Source organism: Triturus cristatus, chromosome 9, assembly GCF_964204655.1.
Source record: "Triturus cristatus chromosome 9, aTriCri1.1, whole genome shotgun sequence".
Taxonomy (NCBI): domain Eukaryota; kingdom Metazoa; phylum Chordata; class Amphibia; order Caudata; family Salamandridae; genus Triturus; species Triturus cristatus.
The window spans coordinates 671,377,370-671,400,265 of NC_140592.1; the positions used below are offsets into that span (position 1 = coordinate 671,377,370).

The 22,896-nt window shown below is 43.1% G+C and overlaps 1 protein-coding gene across 2 annotated transcripts in view; it reads right to left on the reverse strand.

Annotated features, from left to right (window-relative positions):
- Window positions 1-22,896, reverse strand: part of PACS1 (phosphofurin acidic cluster sorting protein 1) — a 1,493,664-nt gene that overhangs the window by 636,815 nt on the left and 833,953 nt on the right. For both annotated transcript variants that reach the window (XM_085625739.1, XM_085625738.1), the window contains one exon: window positions 12,477-12,583. In XM_085625739.1, the coding sequence (XP_085481865.1) occupies window positions 12,477-12,583 (107 nt within the window). The remainder of the gene's footprint in view (window positions 1-12,476; window positions 12,584-22,896) is intronic.

The window sequence follows — 22,896 nt, forward strand, 5'->3', positions numbered from 1 at the left end:
TGATTCCTAGGTACGGATTTCCAGTGACGATTGAGTCTGATAGAGGTGGACACTTCTATAATGAGCTCATGGGTCTGATTTGTGAAGCATTGGGCATACAACAGAAGCTACATTGTGCATACAGGCCAGAGGCTTCTGGCGTTGTTGAGCAGGTAAATGGCACAATCAAGAATAGGATTGGTAAGATGTGTTTAGCCACTGGCATGAAATGGCCGGATGTCTTGCCTCTAGTGCTGATGACTATTAGATCTACTCCAGATAGAACTACTGGTTTAAGTCCACACGAAATTCTCATGGGACGTGCAATGCGCCATGCATTTGTACCTGTCAATAAGTTGGTGACAATAACTGATGACATGATTTTGGATTACTGTAAAGGCCTGGCTGACGCAGTTCATTCTGTGTTTCACCAGGTTGGAGAAGAAGCTACCACACTTGAGAAGAAGCAAGCTCATGATCTGAGTCCAGGGGACTGGGTGAGGATTAAGGTGCACAGAAGAAGAAATTGCTTGGTTCCAAGGTGGGGAAGGCCGAGACAAGTCATTTTGACAACAACAACTGCAGTAAAGTGTGCTGGTGTGAAAAACTGGGTGCATGCAAGTCATACTCTGAGAGTTCCAAACCCAAGAGAAGGGACTGGTAAGGAGTATTTTGAAGAATCAGATTCCAGTGATGATGAAGACCCAGAAACAGTGAGAAAGAATCAGAGTTCAGAGAAAGAAGCAGAAAGGGCTTCAAGAGAACAATTGAGAGTCTCAGAAGGGAGATCAGATTCTGTAAAAGAGCCTGAAGTTCCAAGAAGCAGTGGAGGAAAAAGAAGAGAAAAGAGAAATTCCACAGAGACTACTCCTGAATTAGAAGAGGAGATTGAGATTGAAGAACCACTTGAGACTATTTCAGAAGAAGTAGGGTCAGAAGAAGATAGAGAGGGACAGATTGCGGAAGACCCCCCAGGAAGTGTAGGGAACATTCCTGATAAGTTAGGTGAAGGGACAAGTAGACAGCAAGAAGATTGCGTGTCGGAGACCCGAGGAGGGACAGAAGTAGGGAAGTCTCAAACAGTGGTGAAAAAGACTGTGGAGAGAAAGAAAGCTGCTAGAAAACAAAAACAGAAGGCATTCGAGACAGAATCAGATGAAAGTGAGAATGAGAAAACAGAGGGTCGAGTTCTAAGAAAGAGAACTTGGATTGGAGAAAGAAATAATAAAGAAATAAGGCCGGAAAAAGTGATGAAAGGAGATCGTTGGCCTAACAGCAGAATAAAAAGGTTGCGATACAGATTGATAAGAGCAAATACTTCGAAAGCTGAACAAGTGAATGAAGTATCAAGTCAGAATTCAGCAGAAGGAGAAGAATTAAAAGAACCAGAGGAGATCAAAAGAATAAGAAAACCTAACCAGAAGTATAGGTCGCCGGAATGGATGTACGTGGCACAGTCTGAAGGTGAAGAGACAGAAAGTCAAGGAAATCCAGAGGAGGCCATACGTGAAGTGGTTGAAGAAGGTTCAGGTGAAATCCTGAAAGTAATCTTGACTGACATTGGAGAAGAGTCAGATACTGAGGATTTTGATGTTGGAGATCTAATACAATTTGATGTTGAAGAAGTTGAAGTGAAGAATGACAAGTATCCAAACTGAATAAACAGAAGAAGGGTTCACTTGGATTAAGTGAATAAGAAAGAATCATTTGGAGAAAGTGAAGAAAAAAGAAGAGTCTGAAAAAGAATTGTTGAAAAATCCAAAGTTCAAGAAATTTCAGTAGTGGAGTAGTAGAGGCTAAGTCAAAAGAAAAGGTCAAAGTAGTAAAATGGCTAACAGAGAATAATCAAAGTAGATGTGCCTTTTTGAAAAGATGGTGTAGAATGTGCTGTTGTTGTACTGCATTTTTAATGCTATTATGGGGTGTTTTAGCTTTATTAGTTACTTTTAGAGTTACAATAGGTACATTTGAGATACATAAAGAGAATGTGACAAATGCAGAAAACAGTTCACAAAAAGTAGTTCCAACTAGAATTAGTAATACTTACATACATAAAGATAGGTCAATTAATGATTTTTCTAGTAATGTTTTTTCAAAATTGTTATACGAATATGTGAAAACAATGGAAGTGAGGGATTGCTATGTTTGTATGCAGTTACCTGCATCGGTTTCAGAGGGTGTTACTTATCACCATTTACCAGCTACATATGGTATTTCATGTAGTGTATTGAGTAGTGTTTTTTATTTGTTAGGGAAAATAGATTATAAGATGTCTAACAAAGATAGTATTTTTGGGCACTTGTCTATGGACGAAAAGCTGAATCCAGCTAAAGAAGCTAACATTTTTGGTGAGATTTTTATTGAAAAAGAAGAATTAACATTAGATTACATTTTTAAGAACAATTTAACTTGCAGTCTGAAAGAAGAGGAGAAAGCTTTCCTAAACATGGTAGAGGAAAGGAGAATGAGCATGCATGAGGAAGTAGGTAAATACAAAGTGAGTAAGACAATTTGGGACATTGAGATGGGAAAAGAATTGAAAAATGGAACTAGTCCAACTTTAGCTTTAGATGCACCACAGAAGGGTAAGCTGTGCATTACAAGAAGAAAATCCCAATATGATACATATTTTGTTGGGACTAGTGAGTGTCATGATACATACTTCATTGCAACAGGATGGGGTTTTAGAGGTGGAGAGGATCCAGTTTTCCCAGGAGTGTATTATGTTTGTGGGAACAAGGCTTATTACAAGTTGCCTGACCATTGGTATGGCACGTGTTATGTGGGCCTGGTCTTTCCAAAGATTTTTCATATAGATAGAATAGAAGATGTAGAACATATTAATTTACTAACAAGATTTAAGAGAGAAAGTTGGTCAGAAATAGTGGGTGACATTTTTGGAGCTTTAATTCCAGCAGTGGGAATTTCTTTGAATGCTTATGGAATTTGGAAACTGTCAACAGTGGTTGATCGTTTATCGACAAATACCGCTGGAGGGTTTGTTTTGGTGAATACGGAATTGATTGCCGTACGTGCCATGTCTATGCAAAATCGACTTGCCCTTGATATTCTATTAGCCAAGGAGGGTGGAGTTTGTGGAATGCTGAAAGTTCAACATTGTTGCACTTACATTCCAGACGAAAGCAAAGACTTGAAAGTCTATATCAAAAATATTACTGATTTGCATGAAGAATTAGTACCACTGGAAGCTGAAAGTATTTGGACTAAAATAGCTAATAAAATAGTTGCTGTTAAGAATTATATTGCAAAAATAGGTAGTACTATTATAGGTAAAATATTGTTTCCTTTAACTTGTATAATTGTTGCTTTATTGATACTAAGATTGGTGTGTGTGTGTTGTAAAAACAGGGGAGGGAAAAAGAAATTGATTCAAAGAAATAATGAAAAGAGAAATAAAAGGTTGAAAAGAGAACCACAAGAAATAGAATTAGAAGAGTTAAGGGAGAGTGTTTATTTGGAGACAAAGAGGGATGATGAAAGGGAGTCTGGTGTCTAGTGTTGTGAAAAGAAAAAACATTTCCAGTTTCTCCTAAAATTGGGACTAAATTTTACTAAATTTTTTGGGGTTTATTTGGTGATAAAATCACCAAAGGGGGGATTGCTGGAGCAGAGTTTTCTGTTGAAAATTCATCAGGTTTTGAAGCTTCAGTTGTCTATACGTGGTAAAATTAAAATTATTAATTTTTAATTACTAATTATTTTGTTTTGTGTAAATGTAGTTTTACTAACTAACATGGATGAATTAATAAGAGAAAACTATACGTGGGTGTGTGCTTTTGTGTCCTGCTTTAATAATAAATGTGCGTGTTTATTAAATAAACGTTGCTGTGTGCTGTTTATTTTAAAGCACAAAACGCTTTTGAATTAATGCTTTCCTTATGTTGCAAAAGCTAGATAATTACATACACATAAGGGTATTAGTGGGGTTAACACTGTTTAATCACTATGCTGTGGTAACGTTGTTTTTGTCTGTTTTAATTAAGATTATGCGTTTTGGCCTGTTACAAAATGGCCGACATTTGAAGCCTAGTCTCGAGTGAGAGTTTGTGATGAAAAAGGCCTTGCTGAATATGGATGCAAGTCATCTGACTACAAGTCTTCGCCTGGTTAAAATTTTCCGTGAGGACAGCAGCACTGGGCCGGCATCCAAGAAGCTTTTAAGTAACCTTGGAGGACAATGGAGCCGTAAAAAATGAACTCTGAGCGCAGCAGAGGAAATGTAGTTGTGAAAGGATACTTTAATATTCAGTTCCTGTTCTGTCTTTTTATTTTTGTGATTTTTCTGAGCGGAGATTTTTTCCAAATGTAGCGATGCTACATCCTTTTCCTTCTCGCTCTGCTCAGCGGTTCAGCGGATGCAGTAATATTAAATGTTTCTTTCTTTTGTCTGAATTGTTATAAATATACTAGACTAGAGAGGGTTTGCGTCGTTGCGTTTTGCCATCCATGCCACTTCTTTCCAAATCTGCGTTGGTGTGGATCGTTGCTGAGAGGACGGCGTCTTGTGAGACTTTACTGAGAGACTTGTCCTGACCCATTCTGACGCTTAGCTAGAATAGGTAATTATGAGAAAAATGATTTTGCTATGATTGATTTACTTTGACTAATTTTAGATACATTTTCAATATTCTAATACGGTGTAGGTGGTTATTTCTTGTCAATTATTAAGTATTTCCATTTTTATTATTAATGTCTAGAATTATTGTTTAAATCAAGACTCAAGACAGTTCCATTTAGGTCTTATCGACCATGGTGCAGATGCAGGGTGTTTAGAAGGATTTTCTTCCCACAGGTTTAGTGGTAATAGAGTAATTGAGTGTATGTTAGTAAAATGGGCCCAAGTGTATGGTGAGTATATGTGCGTGTAACTGTGAATTTACTCTATCTGTGGAAGTAGGTAAGATTTATATACCCTGATCTGGATCAAGGGCACCAGGGGATCGTTGCAAGCGGAGTGATCCAAGGGGGCTGTGTAGATCTGCCTGTGGACGTCCTGGGCCGCTCCTCCCTTATACTTCCGCACTATGTTCCCTCCAGGGCTTCAGGCCACTCGGCACTGAAAGAAGGGTTCCTATCCCCCTCTTCTGCAGGGTGCTTTCCGTCCCTTCTGCTCTCCGTTTGTGGGCAGAGTCTTTTTCGTTGTCTCAACATGCACCAGGGGCCGTCATTTTCACACCCTTCATAACCCTTCCTCCTTCTCTTTTCAGGGCCTACTGGCGGAGATTAGGCACACCTGGCTCCTCACAATGCCTGTACCAGCACTGTATGTTTGGGATATAGCTGCCCTCAACTTCCTTATCTGCCGTTCCCGATCAGTTGTCCACCGGCCGTTGCTCTGCAGGCGCCATTTTGGGGTCAGTCTCGCCGCAGCCTCGGTGTGTCCGCTGCCGTTGTTCCTTTTCCCCCGCAGTTCCGGCACCAGTGCTGTAAATAGATCATCAGGCTGCTCCCTCCTTACTTATTCGCTCTTCCCGGTTGTGCGATCAGTTGTTCCCCGACCTTCACTTGGCGGGCGCCATTTTGGGTTCAGGCACCCAGCCGCGTCGCAGTATCAGAGTACTCGCTTCTGTCGTTCTTTTTCGTCCCACAATGCTTCTCCCCACGTCTCTGTTGTGCTGGGACTCAGGCCGAGCCCTTTCCTCACCTCTCTGGCCCCTGCCGGTGCTAATATTTGGCGCTTGTCGTGGCCCCCGCTCGGAGCCCTAACGGACACGTCCGCCATTGTGGCTAGACAAGCCACGCCCCCAAGAAATTGTTTATTTTATTCTCATGATGTCTTTTGTTTTATAGGCCTCCCTCCCCGCTGTGCCCATCCTTTCCTTGCTTTCTCCCACCAACCCTCTGAGAGGTGGACCCACTTGAGCATCGGACCGATCCTGGGAGTTTGGAAGAAAACTTTGACATTCCGACATCTCTTCACCCCTATGCAGCTAGATTCCCTGGTGTAGGTAAACTGATCTCCGGGGCATCCACAGGTGAGGTGGCCCTACAACCTTCCGTCCTCCAAAGGAATTCTTCAGGGTGCTTTGGGAATGGTCCTTCTTCTGCAAAACTGCAACTGCGACTTCTCAATTGACTTCCATTAGGTTGTGGCGGTGTTCACACTCTGCACACAGCCTTGGTGGGGTTCCTAGATATTTACTTTTGGTGGTTCCTTGTGTCCCAGGCTCCTCTGGGTCTTCTGGTTCAAGTCCCGTCCATCTTTGCACTTTGCATTCCACTTTCTTAATATATGGTTTGGTCCCCCCGGCGACTACTGTATTTTGTTCTACTTACCTTACTGCAATCTAAGTATTGTTGTGTATTTGTGTAGATATCTTCGGGAAGGAGATATACCAATGTGTTAGTGAGAGTTGTGTAATAAATATAAGTATTTTTATACAAACACTGTGAGGTTCTTTTTCATTTAACCTACACTACATGATTAAACTGGTAAAACAAGCTGGTTAACACTTCAAGATAAGCTTGAAGACTGCTCTCCACAGCTACCACTTTGAGAGCTTTCTATGGTTATCAAAGACAACTAAAACTACCATATGGGTTGCCTGGATTAAAGCAAGGTGCATCACTTAAATAAGTGTGCACCACATACAAAGCCAGACTCCTACACTCTGCTACTTTTTTTCCTGGCCTGCCTTCACATATATGAACACGTTTTCCAATCTCTCTCGTTTCATGGCTCCTCAACAGCTGAAATTCCTCTCTATTTGCATAACTGTAAGAAATAGTATTTTTCTTTCTTTGTATGCTTTTTTGACATGATGCCTCCCCTTAAGTCCCACTCTACTTTAACATCAGTATCCTCCATTTTACCCAAAATTCAGTTTCCTATTCAGCACTCAGATGTCCCTGGTACCAAAAGACAGTACCAGCCATGACCCAATTCTTGACACAACTCCTTAGGAATACAATAAGGCTCTCACATGCCCACCAGCACCACCAGCAGTAAATCAGGAGAAATGGCTACAGCACCAGAGAAAACATCCATTGTGGTCGCCTAAAGGATCAGTTCCCCTTCCATTTATATTTTTTGAGCTTTGAGCTGTAGTTGTTATCTATTTGAAGGATGAGCTGTATCATTATCGAAAGAATGTTTCAATACCCTAGACAATTAATTAATTTATTGTGACTTAATAGCAGAACATTGTTGTAAGAAAATGCTCATTTTTGCATGGTCACCCATATTTTTTACTGAATTGTATTGCTGATTTTTACACTCTGCACACTGGGGAGCTGTCACCCTGTGGCCCTCTGACCCCTAAAACATAAATAAATTGGTTACTCTGTGACTGGCATATTTAGCTCTCTTGTAAGGCCATAGTATATGGTGTAGAACTACACCCACTGCATGGAAAGTTAAATATCACCTGTACACTGCAGCACTAATTGTGCCATCCACTAGTGTGACAAGAAAAACATGATTTTAGACCGACCAACGTAGCATGATTGCTGCAGTTTAAACTGCAAGTCCGACCTGTCAAAGCAACCCTTTTGAAAGGGCAAAAGGCTTCCTTTTAAATATTGCCAGTTTTAAGTAGGCCTTTTAGCCCACAAGGTAGGGCGCCTAGTAATTAAAAGTAGGACAAATAGTAACTTAATGTTGACATGCCGATACAGTGACAAGCCTCAAAACGCTATTTTAGCTGTAGAAAGCTATGGCTGCCCTGTGAGAAAAACTAGTATGCAGATTAAACTCTTAATTTAGCTATCTGCAGTTTGGGACAACCTAGGGAAAGGGTTCAAATCATATTTTTAATATATATTAAAATCCAATTTAGTGGTGAAGTTACATTTTTAATAAGTATGTAGGAAAAGTACATTTTAAAAGGTCACCCTTTCCCTGCCTGAAGCTCCAAAGGCTTAATTGCATTAGCCTGTCAGAAGCTGCGCCTCAACTCTAATGAGGTGCGGAAACTGGTCCCAGAGCAGGACAATTGCTTAGACCTGTTGAGCAGGATTGGTTGGGTCTGAGAGATGTGACACCGGTCAGCCCAGGAAAAGCAGCTGGTAAAGTTCATACCTTCAATTTAGTTCAAAGACGCAAGGATGAGGCCTGAGAATTCACAGGGAGACCTAAAGAAAGGAAGGCCTTTGTTCTTCTCTTTGCAGCCAATTAAACACCAGACCAAATGGGAGCTGGAACTGCTCACAGAACCAGTTTGGTGTAGGTGAGGAGGAGGGGATGGCTCATTTCCCTAAACACACACCTGGCTAGCCCACAGTCTCCCTTCAGGACAGGAGGCCTGTGCCATCTTGGATTTCCCTTAGTTTGGTGCATTGTGGTGTAGTTTGCAGTAAGGCAAGTATGATGGGCTGTAAAGTGAGAAGGGACTCCCAGGGGAACTTTTTCCTCGCTGGTTAGGTAGTGTCCTTGAGTCACCCCCACCAGCAAGTAAATCCTACAAAAGTAGCACCTCATCCACAGCCCAGCAGAACACTTTCTGGCCCTGTGGAAGGCAGAAGAGGCCTGAACCTGCTGTATGAAACCTGTGAGGCGATCTGAAGGTCTGTACCAGCACCTACTTGTAGCAGAACAATGAAGTATTAAAGTGGCCAGTGCGATTACTCGAATAGCAAAAGGTGCAAGAGTCCTTTTTAGGTCGAGCCTGGGCAGTGCATGCGCTGCTCTGCGAGGCATGCTGTATTCTGGTAGGAGCTTGAAGCTACACCCACTCTCCACCCATATTTTTCTTTGGCTTGTGTAATTGTCCACTATAAACTGTGGCTATTCATTGGTCAATAGGCTTAGTAGTCCCGCCTTAGTTCAGACTTCTCATTTTGGCGACACCCCGTTATGCGTGTTTTTACTCAGTAGGCTTTAATTACAGCCTTGTGCACTATTTTATAGCACAAACACATTTGTAAATGCAATAGGTCTGTTTTAAAACAACACGTAAACAAAAGGCAGTCATTTACAATGTCAATAGCTCAAACGCTCATAAATGCGAGACCTAATGCATTGTAAATGCTTGTTACTGGAGTGACCAGTTGCAACTGGAAGAGGACTGGACCCTGCTAGTGGCCTCATGCAGTGAGGCCTGATCCTTAAGCTTTGTCCATGCGGTCCTCGGGGTTGTAGTGGTGTCCGGAAGGTTTTATTTTGAAATCTCTTTAAAATTTACACTTGGAAGACAAACTGTGGACCTCTGTACGACCGGGACTAATGACCGTAGTCAATCTACCCAAGCATGACCTCAAAAGGCAAGAAAATCAAGTTGTTTCTGCTCAGAGCTTTTTGCCACCTGAAAATCAAGTTCAGCAGACCCTTGCAGCAAACTTATCAGACTTCAGTGCAACCTTCCAGATATAGTTTGCTGCCTTGCCCTGCTGGTGGAATCTGAGCTCCAAAAAAAGAGACTAACATCTGATGGTAGAAATCTTGACCACTGATGGGGGTAAAAGTATTTGACTGACAAGAGGACTTCCCTGGTCATGAAATTTGAATTTTTCCAGCCAAAATTATCAGCTTCAGCGGGACCTTGCTCAACGAGTATCCGACGTTTAAGGCACTTTGCCAGATACAGCCTGCTGCCTTGTCTCGCTGGAGGATTTGGATGTTCATTTCAAAAGGTAAAAACTTTGATAGGGATGAGCCTGCTTTGCGTATCAGATCCTCAGTCCACTACGGCCAGCCAGAAAACATGCCTAAGTCATGGTCACATGCTAACAGTACTTTCTATTGGTGCTTAACTTTTTTATGGCACTTTTTTCTTAAATCTTTTTTTTTTTCTTTTTTCAATAACCATCTCCCTGGTTCCCTTTACCGTATTGTTGTTGTTGTGGCACCATTTTGTTAATTAAAGTTGACTTTATTTTTATCAACCAGAGTAGGATTTTTATTGTGCTGTGTTTTTAATTTTTTTATTGTTTTGGTTCTTCTAAATGATATACATATTTTCTCTATCCTGTCCGCTCTGTGCCATAGCTACCATGGTCTGAGCTCCGGGTTAAGTTATTGAAACCCTGTGTTGGATGTAATAAGTGGGGGACCACCATTCACCCTAATTGATAATTAACTTTTTTACAGCAGTTGACTGAATGACAGCAGTGTTTTACAGAGACATGTGCCATAGGCTTTACTGCCCTTGTGGAGCTGGGGAGTGTGGAGTTGCTTCCACACTCTCCCTTCTTTCCAGGTTGAGACCCTAACGTCCTGTTAAGCAGGCCTTATTTTGAGGGGGTGGGGAGCATTAGACTAGGCTGGCTATTGCCCATGATGGCTACTCCTTGGAGCACTCATCAAGATTCCCCTTTGTTAAGCAATGTTTGTAATATGTGAGAGACAGCATATTGGGAGAGAGGCTCCAGAAGACAACCCCCTGTCCCCCCGCCAATACTCGGAGGCACATGTACATGCATGGTCAAAGGCAGAATTCTTGAGAGGCATATCCCTGAAGTAAGTGATCGGATGGCCAGTTAGCATCACATACCATAATGATGCCAGGTATGGGCTATTCTGAGGCGGGTTCGGTCCAGAGAATGAACAGCTGAAAAGCAATGTGGCTGTACTTCCTGCTGAAGCCTGTGGGGTTCATGAGACAGCACAGAGTGCCAGGAAGTCAAGGGATTTCCAGAAAATCCGGTAAAAGTTATTTGAACTGACTCCTACCACCAGGTGTCAGTGCTCCATCCACCCCCTACCTCCAAAAATCCCACCCAACGTGTGTGGTGTCTGGACTACACATAGGGAACTGTGTGTCTAAATGTTGGAACTAAGAAGATCATGGGACCAAGAAGTTTCTGTGTCGAGATGGTAGTGGACTTGGCTAGCAGGAACCATGACAAGGAAGAAAGAAAATGATCAGAAGAATATGAGAGACCTTTTTGCACTCAATGTCACTGCCCAAAGAATCCAGTGCCCCCAAAGAATCGGAGATGTGTTAACCAGGTGGAACAGAACTAACGGCTGGGAAATAAGTCCTTGTAAAATCCTTAGCACCCTACACATTGACTTGTTGGAGTGGTCGCAGTGAAAGATGTAGAGAGCACACTGGAGGGCCTTACAGATAGGGAGCTCACAGTGGAAATGTAAGATGGTGCACAGAGTTCAGACAGTGGAGAACCATGTGGATGCAGTGTCCTCCAACGGGGAAGAGCTGGATGCTTATAATGTCTGTGCAGTAAATGCAAGAATTTAAATGCTTGATACATTTCAGATGAGTTACCTGTCACACTCCCAGGAGTCATTGGCTACTGAATTTGAGTCTGTTTTGAGGAACTTACATGGTGTACAAATGCGGTGGTCAGGAGCATCTTGAGCCTAAGGTTCTTGGGGAAGGCCATGAAGAATAACACAGAGAGCTGGTCGGCCCCCCTAGTGGAATTGTGATCTTTGGCCCTTTAATCACCTGTCTTACTTTACTCTTTCCTGATCTGATGTACACCCTGACACTTTACTGAGGAACAAATAACTATGATGGTAAGGGGAGAAATGGTGGCAAACAGTTTGGCTGTCTCTGTCTTCTGTCTGGCAAAACCTAGGGAGGAATACAAAGGAAAGCATTTAAAACAACCGTTTCAATGCACTTCCAAGGAAATGCAACCTTACTGATGTTGTGATGTTACCATGAGAATCCCAGCTGGACAACGGGGAATCACAGGACAATAACCATCAGGGCCTTTTCCAGGGAGTTTGCTCTAGATTCGGAGTATAATCTTTAGTAGTGTTTCACTATCCTGCCAAGGTTGTGATTGGCTCTGGGGGGTGGTGAGGGTGGGGATATCCTAATTTGTTACCATGAGAATCCCAGCTGGACAACGAGGAATGACAAAGCATTTTCACAGGACAATAACAGTCAGGGCCTTTTTCAGGGAGTTTGCTCTAGAGTCCGAGTATAATCTTTAGTAGTGTTTCACTATCCTGCCAAGGTTGTGATTGGCTCTAGGGGGTGGTGAGGGTGGGGATATCCAAATTTGGATGTCCATGGTTTCTACTTTGGGAGGGATGGAAAACTGAGAGGGTAAACATATTGCAGAAGAGTATAGATCAGAACTTTGTTTCTCCATCATCACTTTTTATGCCACTCAGTCTTTTGGGACATGAAAAATGTCATTTTTTGTGCTTTACTATATGGGGCGGGGTGTATACACTTTGTTTTCTAATTCCATGGGCTCAATGTGTGATTCTAACTGCCTATTAGCACAATAAACACATTTAAACTTCAATTAAGCAGACTAGAGGTCAAGGGTGATGAAATGCTTCGGTTGACCTGAAACGCTGAAGAGTTGAGTATCCTCATCTCCATACATTTTACAGTCTCTAAATACCAAGCATATGGGACTGATCCTTCTCACAAAGAGACATAGGTCAATAACTACTCCATGAATCACCTTGTTACTGTCAATTCTGCCTGGCACCTCTCAACATTGCCAATTGCCACCTGGTTAGTAATGCTGCTGTGTCCATACCGTTTAACTTTATGTACAAACTTTTTAAATGCGGAAATAAAGAATTTTGCCCAAGTATAAGCACTCACTATCGTTGGACCCTTGTGAGAATAGCAGAGAGGACAGCCTGAACTTCTACTGTGGAACTCGTACAGACCACTGGTTGTTTCTGATCCTGAAGAAGCTCGGCAACATACTAGAAAAAAACACAAAAGCACCATTTGGATTACAAATAAACTGTACAAAACATTTGAAAGCTGGCTGTAGATTTGCTAGAGTCTCTAAAATCCACTTCAGCTGCTGTTTGAAAACACAGTCAAGCAAGGGCAACAAATAATGAGACAAGGCAACCTCATTCTGCAGTAGACATAAAATGCAGAAAAAAGTTTCTTACCTGTAACAAAATGGTTATTTACCTGTAGGTATAGTTTTGCAGCTTGAAGAATTTTCTGGATTTATAGGCTGTGCATTCTTCCGCCATCTAGTGGTGACTTTGTGTGCATATTTTTCTTGGGCTCCCTGTTCTAAACATGTGGGATCTTTTTTTCTCCTTCGCAGTTCATTTGTAAAGCACTTCAATCCTCTGGGAGGTTGGAGTGGTGTAAGTGAATCTAGAAAAATTTTCAAGCTGCAAAACTATACCTACAGTTAAGTAATTAGTTTGTTTTGCAGCATGAATCTTTTCTCGAGTCACATGCTGAACATTGATTTTGTACCGATGCCCTCCCTATTTCTAGACGTTGGGACGAAATGAGTTTGTGTTTGCATACAGATGCTTTAGATCTCTTTGACACACCAGTGCTTCCCTGTTAACTTGTGAGTCCACACAATATTTTGTGAATGTGTGTATGGACAACCAAGTGTCTGCTGTACATCTGTCGTTAATAGATCAATTTTCTAACAAAGCAAAGTTGCCTCTTTGTAGGAATTAGAATGTATGTCAACAGATGACTAGGTCCAAATCCCACCTATATGAGATGAGTTCTGTCACTGGGGATAGAAAACGAAGCTTCCAAATAGTCCTGGATAGAGAGATGGTTAAAATTCAGACGTAGCTAGGATCTGCCAGTTTATCAGTGTTTGTGTGATAAGTACTACTTTGACAAATGTCCTCCTTTCTTACTGGATTGCTGTCTACCAGAGGAGGATGATGATGATGGAATAGTTTCTTACCTGTAACTCCTGTTCTCCTGTAGGGGAATTTCCATTATAATCATAAGCACTGAATACTCCCGCCCACGTGCAGGGTCCCCCGAGCAATTCTTCAATATATATCTTCTTCAGTGGAGACTTTTGCCTTTCTTTGGGAAAGCCTACAAAGACACTTAAGAAAGAGACAGATTATGCAGCCTATATATATATAGGCTACAATGGCCAAATCCTTCATCATGAAGTTAAAAAAGGGCCAGACCAAAATATTTGTGTATAATTTCAAGATGTTTTAGCAAACAGCATAAATCTCCCTCACAAACCCTTTTTATGACAGAGATGAGGGAGAGCAGGGGTGTGTAGCCTCATAGGCTGTCATTATAAGGTTAAAAATTAAGACTGTGGCTTTAAGAACCCAGAAACTACCAGTATCCCATCATGCTCAGCAGATGGCAGTTGCTACAATTCTTTTTCTAAGTCAATGTATAATAATATGTAGATTCCATGGATACCTCTGTCCATTCCACTGGGGTGGAAGGAGGGTTGCTTACGACTGTAATGGAAATTCCCCTACGAGAGAACAGGAGTTAAAGTTAAGAAACTATTCCTTCTCTCGTAGAGGATTTCCATTTATAGTCATAAGCACTGAGGAGTAGCAAGCCCATCCCCACTAAGAGGAGTGGAGAAGACAGAGGATCAACTAAGGTAACCTTTATGCAAATAGATTTCTGATCCAAGCCTGCCCTCAGGGCCAGACTGAGAACACACAGCAGACCATGCAATTTTTTTTAACACCAGCTCCCAGCACTGCTGCTTTTGTTACAGGGGACAGATATTGCAGCACTGCCACAAACCCAGCCACCTAGTAACACAACTGGCACCCACTGCTACAAAACTGTCCCCCACCCATCTAGCCTCCCTGGGAACTGCCCGATGCTGCTATGGCCAGTCCTGCCCTTCTTGAGAGTCTGCTCTAGCATCCAAGTCTAGGCAGTAGTGTTGGAAGAATGTGTGTACCGATCTCCATGTGGCTACTTTGCAAATATCCGCTATAGGGATATTTCTTATTAAGGTAGCAGTAACCGCTTTACCTCTAGTGGAATGTGCTTTAGGTTTAGCGGACAGCATTTTGTTTACTTTTTTATAGCACAACCGGATACAGGAAACTATTCATCTGGAAATGGCTTGTTTGGAAGTGGCTAAACCAGTTTGGTCCGGACCATAGTTGATAAACAATCAGCAGATGTCCCATGTTTTATTGAGATAGAATCTTAAAACTCACCTCACATCCAGAGAATGAAGAGTTCTGTCAGCTGGAGTAGAAGGATTCTGTACAAATGTAGGCAATGAGATGGTCTAGTTGACATGGAAGTCCAAAATCACCTTGGGGAGAAATTGTGGATGAGTCCTCGTGACCACTTTTTGGAGTGGCAGACTGTGAATGATTCATGAGAACATAGTGCTTAGATCTTGCTAACTCTCCGAGCTGATGTCATCACTACAAGGAAAGCTGTCATCCATGAAGGGTGATGCAGTGGAGGCTTTGTGAATAGACTCAGAGGGATCCTGCAAAAGGCATGAAAGTACTATATTAAGTTCCTAGGGAGGTGAGGGACGCCTAATGGGAGGGAAAGCCTTCTTTAACCCTACTAAAACATGGTTTTATCACAGAGATTTTGAAAAAAGAGGGTTGTGAAGGACATTTTCGGTAGGCAGTAAGTGCTGCCAGGTGAACCTTTATAGACGAGAATTGCAAGCCAGATTTAGCCAAGTGTAGAAGTTATGGAAGAATGACATCTTCTTGGGACGTAGTAGGGTCCATGTTCTTAGAGGAACACCAAATGCAAAATCTCTTCCACTTGAAGGTGCATGTGGAATGGGTGGAAGGCTGCTTGGCCGCCTTGGGGATCTACATGCAGGCTTGTGGGAGGTTAAACTGTCTGTATTGCACTAGCCATGCAGCCAAATTCAAGGAGGAGAGATTAGGGTGAACCATCTGGTTTCTGAATTCCGTTAATAAGTCTGGTCTGCATGGCAGCTTGAGATGTGGACACTTTGAACAGGGCAGCTGGTCTGTGAAACACCTCTGACGTAGCCACTCTGGAGCTATGAGAAATATCTTGGCTCTCGAGTGGGATAGCTTGATTAGGACGGCTTGGATCAGGGGAATCAGACTAAAGGTGTAAAGAAATTTGCCAGACCAGTCGATCCATAGGGCATTCCCCAGTGTCCCTGGATGGTAGAACCTGGAGGCAAAGCCGTACCATTTTCTGTTTTCTGCAGTGGCAAACAAGTCGATGGGTTGGAAGATTTTTTGTATGACCTTGTCAAGAAAGACCCATTCATGGCTTTCGTCAAGCTCTCTGCTTAGAATGTCTGCCTGAGCATTTGGGACACATGTCATGATTTTCAGGCTCCTGGCTAAGAGCCATCTCCAAATCATGTGGGCCTGTAGTGACAAGGCTCTGGACCTCACCCCCCCCCCGCTTGTTGAGGTAGTACATGGTGGTTGTATTGTCTGTCTGAACAAACAGGGTTGTGGTGGTTGTGATGGAGGGGTGAAAGACATTGAGCGCTAGATGAACAGCACAGAACTCTAGGAGATTGCCATGGTAAGTCGTCCTCTCTCTGAACATGTGCCCTGAATCTGGAGGTGATTCACGTGAGCTTCCCATCCTAGCAGTGATGCATAGCTGTTGGTGAAAAGGCACGCCTTGTAGGAGATTGGCTGTAGAGCACAGCCTTTTATGGTACTGTTTTACATGTATGGACACAGTTTGATTTTGTATTCTCAGTTGGACCTACTGGTCCTCCAGACATTCTTGGAGAGGCCGCATGTGGAGGCAAGCATTTGAGGTGGGAAAGATACAGGAGGACATCGAGCTGAGAAGAGATGATACTGTATAATTTGTCCCAGTTAGACCTAGTAGGGAAAATTGTCATTTTTACATATACACAGCTCCTTCCTAAAGTTGCCTTAACTTGCCTGTCACATTTGGATTTGTGACACTTTGGGTTTGTTCCCTGGAAGCACCAACCTTGCTTACACAGACCATCTTCGCAGGAACACTATCATATTGCCTTGGCATTATGTACAAGGCCTGCATGTACATTGTGCAAATGTGTTTGGTAGTTAAGTCCACATGATGACACAGCTATCAGTAACACAAAAACAATGACATCCTGATCACAATCGGCCCCAGAGCAAGGATGCCTCTTTCTATAAATAAACATCTGTTTCTGGGTATAATCAGAGGAGACACATCTGCTGACATCGAGGGTCACTGCATGCTGACGCTTTACCCAGCAGCTGACTAACATCTCCATGAGGGGTGTCCAGCTTGTGGCCACGACAGGGTCCTATATTCTTAACCACCAGGTAATGGGGTTGGATCATCCAGTAATGGGATTCTTGGCAGAACATACGGTTATGTTTCATATAGGTACACTAATATAGGCCCGGGTAATATACACAGTCACGTACATTATCCCCCTTATACTACACAGTAACAAGCCTTTAGGATTGAACCTTTACTTAGTTCTAGTCCTGTGTGCAGAAGGAGGGTTTCTCCTAAACAATAGAGTCCTATAACTTCATCAATAGACTCACACAGTATGAATGACTATTCATAAGGGTTCTTGGAAACCGGGCAGGGGCTACACCACCTACCCCACCATATCTACGTACAAAGTTCAACCCATACGTCATCCTCAAATCCAACAATAGCTAATACATGAGACAAGGGAGAAAGGAGCCCTAGATACTTTCTGCATAAACACAGCACATCTTGCTAGTGTTAGGCAGAGGGAACAGAGACTTCCAGACTGACACACTGACCAGAGACACTGAGGCTCCTGCATGCAGACGCTCCAGCTGAAACATCCTTCGCGGTGTGTCAAACTCGAGACCAAGAAGGGTTCCTACATTCTCACACTTCAAGTAATGGGGTTCGACTAAAACCTAGAGGGATTCTTGCTTCACACCTACTCACATGCTAGGTACACTTAGGTACATCTAGATAGGCATCGTAGGAGTACGCGCGCTTTCTTTTATCATGCATTTTATATTCATGTTTGTATTCATGACTATTGCAAAATGGTAGAACTGTACGATCCTTTTATATTCATCGTACTGCTAACCATATATATCTGCTACTGTCTAACGGTTGTCGCAGCACATCTATTTTACACTAGAAGAACAACTGTGCAATAAAAACTTGTTCTAAGGTTGCCAGAAACTATTCTCTCTCCGATAAGAGGATACACTAGTGGCATTGTGAGCTAGCTAATGCAAACAGGCTAACATTTCTCGGTGGGGGTGCTCAGAGTCGGTCTGCCACCAAACCCACAGTTTATGTTATCCGAACACGCAGGTCCTGTAAGGGTAATATAGGAACTACATGACAATACAACTACATCCTAGACACAAAGGTTAGGATCTGCGTAGAAGGAGTCCACCAGATTGTTATATCATTTTCTATATGCCTGCATACATATACTATTTCATCGAGATGATGAAACGTTTAGTTCTATTTACTGTGTTGATGCTCGCTATAACTTTCATCTGCTTCTGTCTATTGATCATTGCAGCACATACATTCTATACAAGTATTACGTTGGTTCAATAAACATTGAAAACGTCCTTCTCTTTTATTTTTTGTATTTTTTCTGAGCAAAAGACAGATAACAGGAGAGGACGGTCCTAGATCTGTCACCACTATTCCGGAGGGGTCTGGGTTGACATGTTCAGCAGTTGCCAAAACTGTTAGCTTCTTGTCTAGGTTTAGGGGGCCTTACAGTGGGACTGTGAGCTAGCTGGTGTAAGGAACAACATATCCTGTGGGGTGTACAAAATCAGTCTGGCACCATTCTAACGTTTATGTCATCCACAAACGTGCAGTTCCTACTGATTAGTGGAAACTACATGACAACTACTCTCACCGCTGGATGAGATACCTTGATAAGAGAATGACATTTCTGAGAGATTGATAAGCGCTGCTCCTACAAAAGACACACTTATGCCTGTCTGGTGTTGATGGAGGCTCCCAAGTAATGCACATTCTGAACCGGAGTTGGAGTGGACTTGTTGAGGCTGATATGAAGCCCCAACCGCTGAAGGAGATCGCAGGTCCATTTGAAGTGAAGTTGGGCTTCCTGAGACATTGACGCCTTCATGAGCCAGTCTTCTAGGTATGAGTAAATGAAGATTCAGTGCTTTCTCAGATGGGCTGCCACCATTGCCATGCACTTTGAAAAATGCTCTGGGTGCTGACTTTAGTCAAATGGAGGTACAGTGTACTGATAATGGTCCTTAAAAATATTCGCTACTTTCGGGCGACTGGAATCTGAAAGTATGCATTCTGAAGGTCGATGGAGCACAGCCAATCTCCATGGTGTAGTTGGAGGTAGATTTGATATAATGCCAGCATCCGGAACTACTCTCGTTAAATCCACTTGTTGGCTATTTTGAGATAGATTATGGGTCTGAACTAATTTTTGTCTTTTTTTCCCACCAGGAAGTACCTGGAGTAAATGCCTGTCCCCAGTTGTCTGTGGGGAACGGCTTCCCCCGCCTTCTTTAAGAGGATGTTAACTTCTGACCGTAGCATTGTAAGATGGAAATTGGATGGTTTTGGAAGAATGAACAGTGCAAGGGTGGTGAACCCAAGACAATATCCATTTTGCACAATATTCAGAACCCAGGCGTCTTTTGTGATGTGTTGCCACTCTTAGATAATGAGAAATGTTTCCCCCTACCAGTGTGGGTTACAGAAGAGGGGAGAGAGAGGACTCATGGTCTGGATCCGGTTGTCAGTTTACCCCCCTGGGCAGGCTGTTGGGCAGAGCATCCTCTCATCTGTTTTCGCTGGTGCTGGTACGACCTTTGGTGTTGCTATTAAGGTCTACCTATGCACTACTTGGGTTTGAACCCTCTGTGAATAAAACGGACGTTGATAGGGTAGGAATGATCTTCTTTGTTCTTTTCGTTTCTCTAGACACACTGCTTTTAGGATAACCATTTTGCTTTTTATTCTGCCTATTTCATCATCGTGACTTTCAAAAAGTGTGAAACCTGAGAGTGACAAGTTCTATATACATTGTTGCGCCTCCGGCTTGAGGAACATCAACCTTAGACCAGCATGACTCCTTAAGCTAAATTAGTGGCAGTATGCATGTGCGGCTAGTAGGGAAAAACCTGCTGCTGCTCTAGTCAAGTCAAGTCAGCAACATTTCTATAGCACAGACATATCACTCCGAAGAGTCTCATGGCGCTTGCAGCGGCTGAAAGCAAGGGAGAATAGCGGAGCGAAATTACTGATCGAACAACCAGGTCTTAAGTCTGTTTCGAAAACACCCAAGAACGGGGATGGACCGCAAGTCAGCCGGCAACTTGTTCCAGGAAAACGGAGCTAGGTATGAGAAGGATCTACCACCCTGCCTAGTGGTAAAAATTCTAAAAGGAGTGAGTAAGGATTTAGCACTTGACCGCAATGTCCTCTGGGGCTTGTACCAGCAGAGTTTTCTGGACCAGTATTGTGGTTTATTGCCATAAAGATATTTGTGGGTGAGGCACAGGACCTTGAAGAGAATGCGTTTTTTCACTGGTAGCCAGTGCAGGGATCTGAGACATGGGGCAGAGGAGGTTCGTTGGGGGAGATTCAGAATCATCTTGGCTGCAATATTTTGCAACACTTGGAGCTTGTTTAAAAATGATTCATTTATGGATAACAAAAGTGCATTTCCGTAATCCATTCGGTTGGTAATCAGACCCTGAAGCAACGGTTTTCGTGCTTCCAAGGGGATCCATTTAAAAACTCTCCGTAAGGTGCGCATAATTCCGAAGCAGGAACTTACCACATGATTAACCTGGGCCCGCATGGACAATTGATTGTCCAGGTAAAAACCCAGGTTGCGAACCACCTCCTTAGGAACAGGACAGGTGCCAAGGCCATAGGGCCACCATTCTGAGGACCAGTAGTCAGATGCCTTTCCAAAAAGCATAATTTCGGATTTTGCACCGTTCAGTTGCAGATGGTTATCCTTCATCCACTTGTTGACATGGGACATGCAGTTTTGGAAAGGCGTCATGGTTTCCTTAGGGTCCGGGCCCAACGTGACTATGATCTGAGTATCGTCGGCATACAATATGACCTCAAATCCATATGCTCTGATCACTGGAGCTAAAGGAGTCACATAAAGATTGAAGAGAGTGGGGCTCAAAATGGAACCCTGTGGAACACCAGTAATGACAGGTCTAGTGGAGGAAGTACTAAGTCCCACCTGAACGGTAGTGCTGCGGCCCGAGAGGTAGCTTTTGAACCAGTTCAGGGCCGAGCCGCTGACACCAATCTCTCCAAGCCGATTAATTATAATGCTATGGGAGATGGTGTCAAATGCGGCTGACAAATCGAGAAGTACAAGGACTACTGATTGTTGTCTGTCCAGGGCTCGCCTGATGTTATCAGTGACTTCGACCAATGCCGTTTCCGTACTGTGAGACGCTCTAAACCCTGATTGTGAAGGGTCCAATAGCTCATGAGTCTCCAAGTAATCGACAAGTTGCTGGTTGGCAAGGGGTTCTACTACTTTCCCGAGATAGGGGAGTAGAGAAATCGGACGGTAGTTGGAGAGGAGGCTGGGGTCGGCCGTGGGTTTTTTCAAGATGGGCTTCACACAGGCAGTTTTCCAATTAAAGGGGAAGACAGCTTCTGATAATGATTTATTACATAAATCTGTGATATTGCTCACCAATGCAGGGGCGAACATTGCAAGAAGTTTGGAGGAGATAAGGTCAGTAGGAGAGCCGGATTTTATCCTCTGCAGAGTCTTGAGGACTGTCCCTGGATCCACCGCAGTGAATTCCTCGAGATAGTGGGAGGGAATCGCAAGAGCAGAAGAACCATTATTTAAGTCCAAACTATTTATATTGGACGTAAAAGAATGAGAGATAGTAGAGATTTTTTCTTCGAAAAATTTGGAGAGAGAGTCCGCCCAGTGTGGTGAAACAGGAGCAGGCTGCAGATTCCTGGGAGTCGTAAATTAATTCAGGACCTTATAGAGTTCCTTGGTGGAATTGCATGCCTTGTTTATCCTATTAGTGAGGAAGAATGTTTTAGCAGTTTTAATTTCCTGCATATATTTGTGGAGGAGTTCTTTATACGTGGCACGGTCCTCTAGGCCTTTATTTTTACGCCACTTGCGTTCCGCTATCCGGCACATAGTCTTGGTCGCTCTAAGCTGGTCCGTGAACCAGGGGGCGTTTCTTGTCTTGGTCTTCACCAATGTCATCGGGGCTATATTGTTCAGCGTGTTTGAAACTGCTTCCTCTAGTGAAGCCAGCATTTGAGTCATATTTTGGTCAGGCCTTATTAGATTACGGGGGAAGTGTTCCAGAAAAAGAGGCAAAGTTATTTTGTGCCAGGGTCTTTGCCATGAGGAATCCATTTTCAGAGACTTTTTTCTTTGGACATATAAGGAAATCGAAATTTTAAGGGGCAGTGATCGGTCCATAATAACGGGACAGGAGGTGATACGGCTATCTCGGACTGGTTCGTAAAAAGAAGATCTAAAGTATGACCAGCCGTGTGAGTGGATTCATGCACCATTTGAGTGAGGCCAAGAATACTCATGGACGAGATCAATTTCCCAGTGCCAGGGTTGTCATCTACATCAATATGGTAGTTAAAATCCCCAATCATAAGAAAATGATCTGCTGCCAATACGTGCGATGCTAGGAGTTCCAAGAGTTTGTCAGTGAAGTCACCCTTGGGGCCATGTGGACGATACACCAAAGCCCCCCTCCAGGTTCCATGTTGGCCAGCTTTGAGTTTAAAGATACAAATTTCAAGGCAGCTTTCAATAAGGACTTCTAGAACAGTTATGTCCAGATCGTCCCGAATGGCTATTAGTAGACCCCCCCCCTTTGTCTGAGTCCTATCGGCTCTCGTTATTCTATACTGAGGAGGAAACGCTATATGTATATCAGGCAAAGTGTGGTCATGAAGCCAAGTCTCCGTGATTAGACAAATGTCAGGGGCCTCTTGATCTATCAGGGCCCACAATTCGACAGAGTGCTTAGGAATGGAGCGAGCATTGACGTAAATGGCTTTGAGTTGCTGATGTTTTCGTCCATCGTCCATCTACAGTACCTGATGGAGCCACCTTTACAGCCCTGATAATGTGGGGGATACTCGAAACTAACCCAGGACTTACTATGTGACACTCAGAGCAGCCTAGAGTGGGATTATTAATTTCTAATAAATCCTCCCTTGAGTATTGTAAGACAGTCATTTTATAATGAACACGAACTGCCAAGAAAAGGGACCAATTCCCAAACAATATGCAGGATTACCTGTCAAT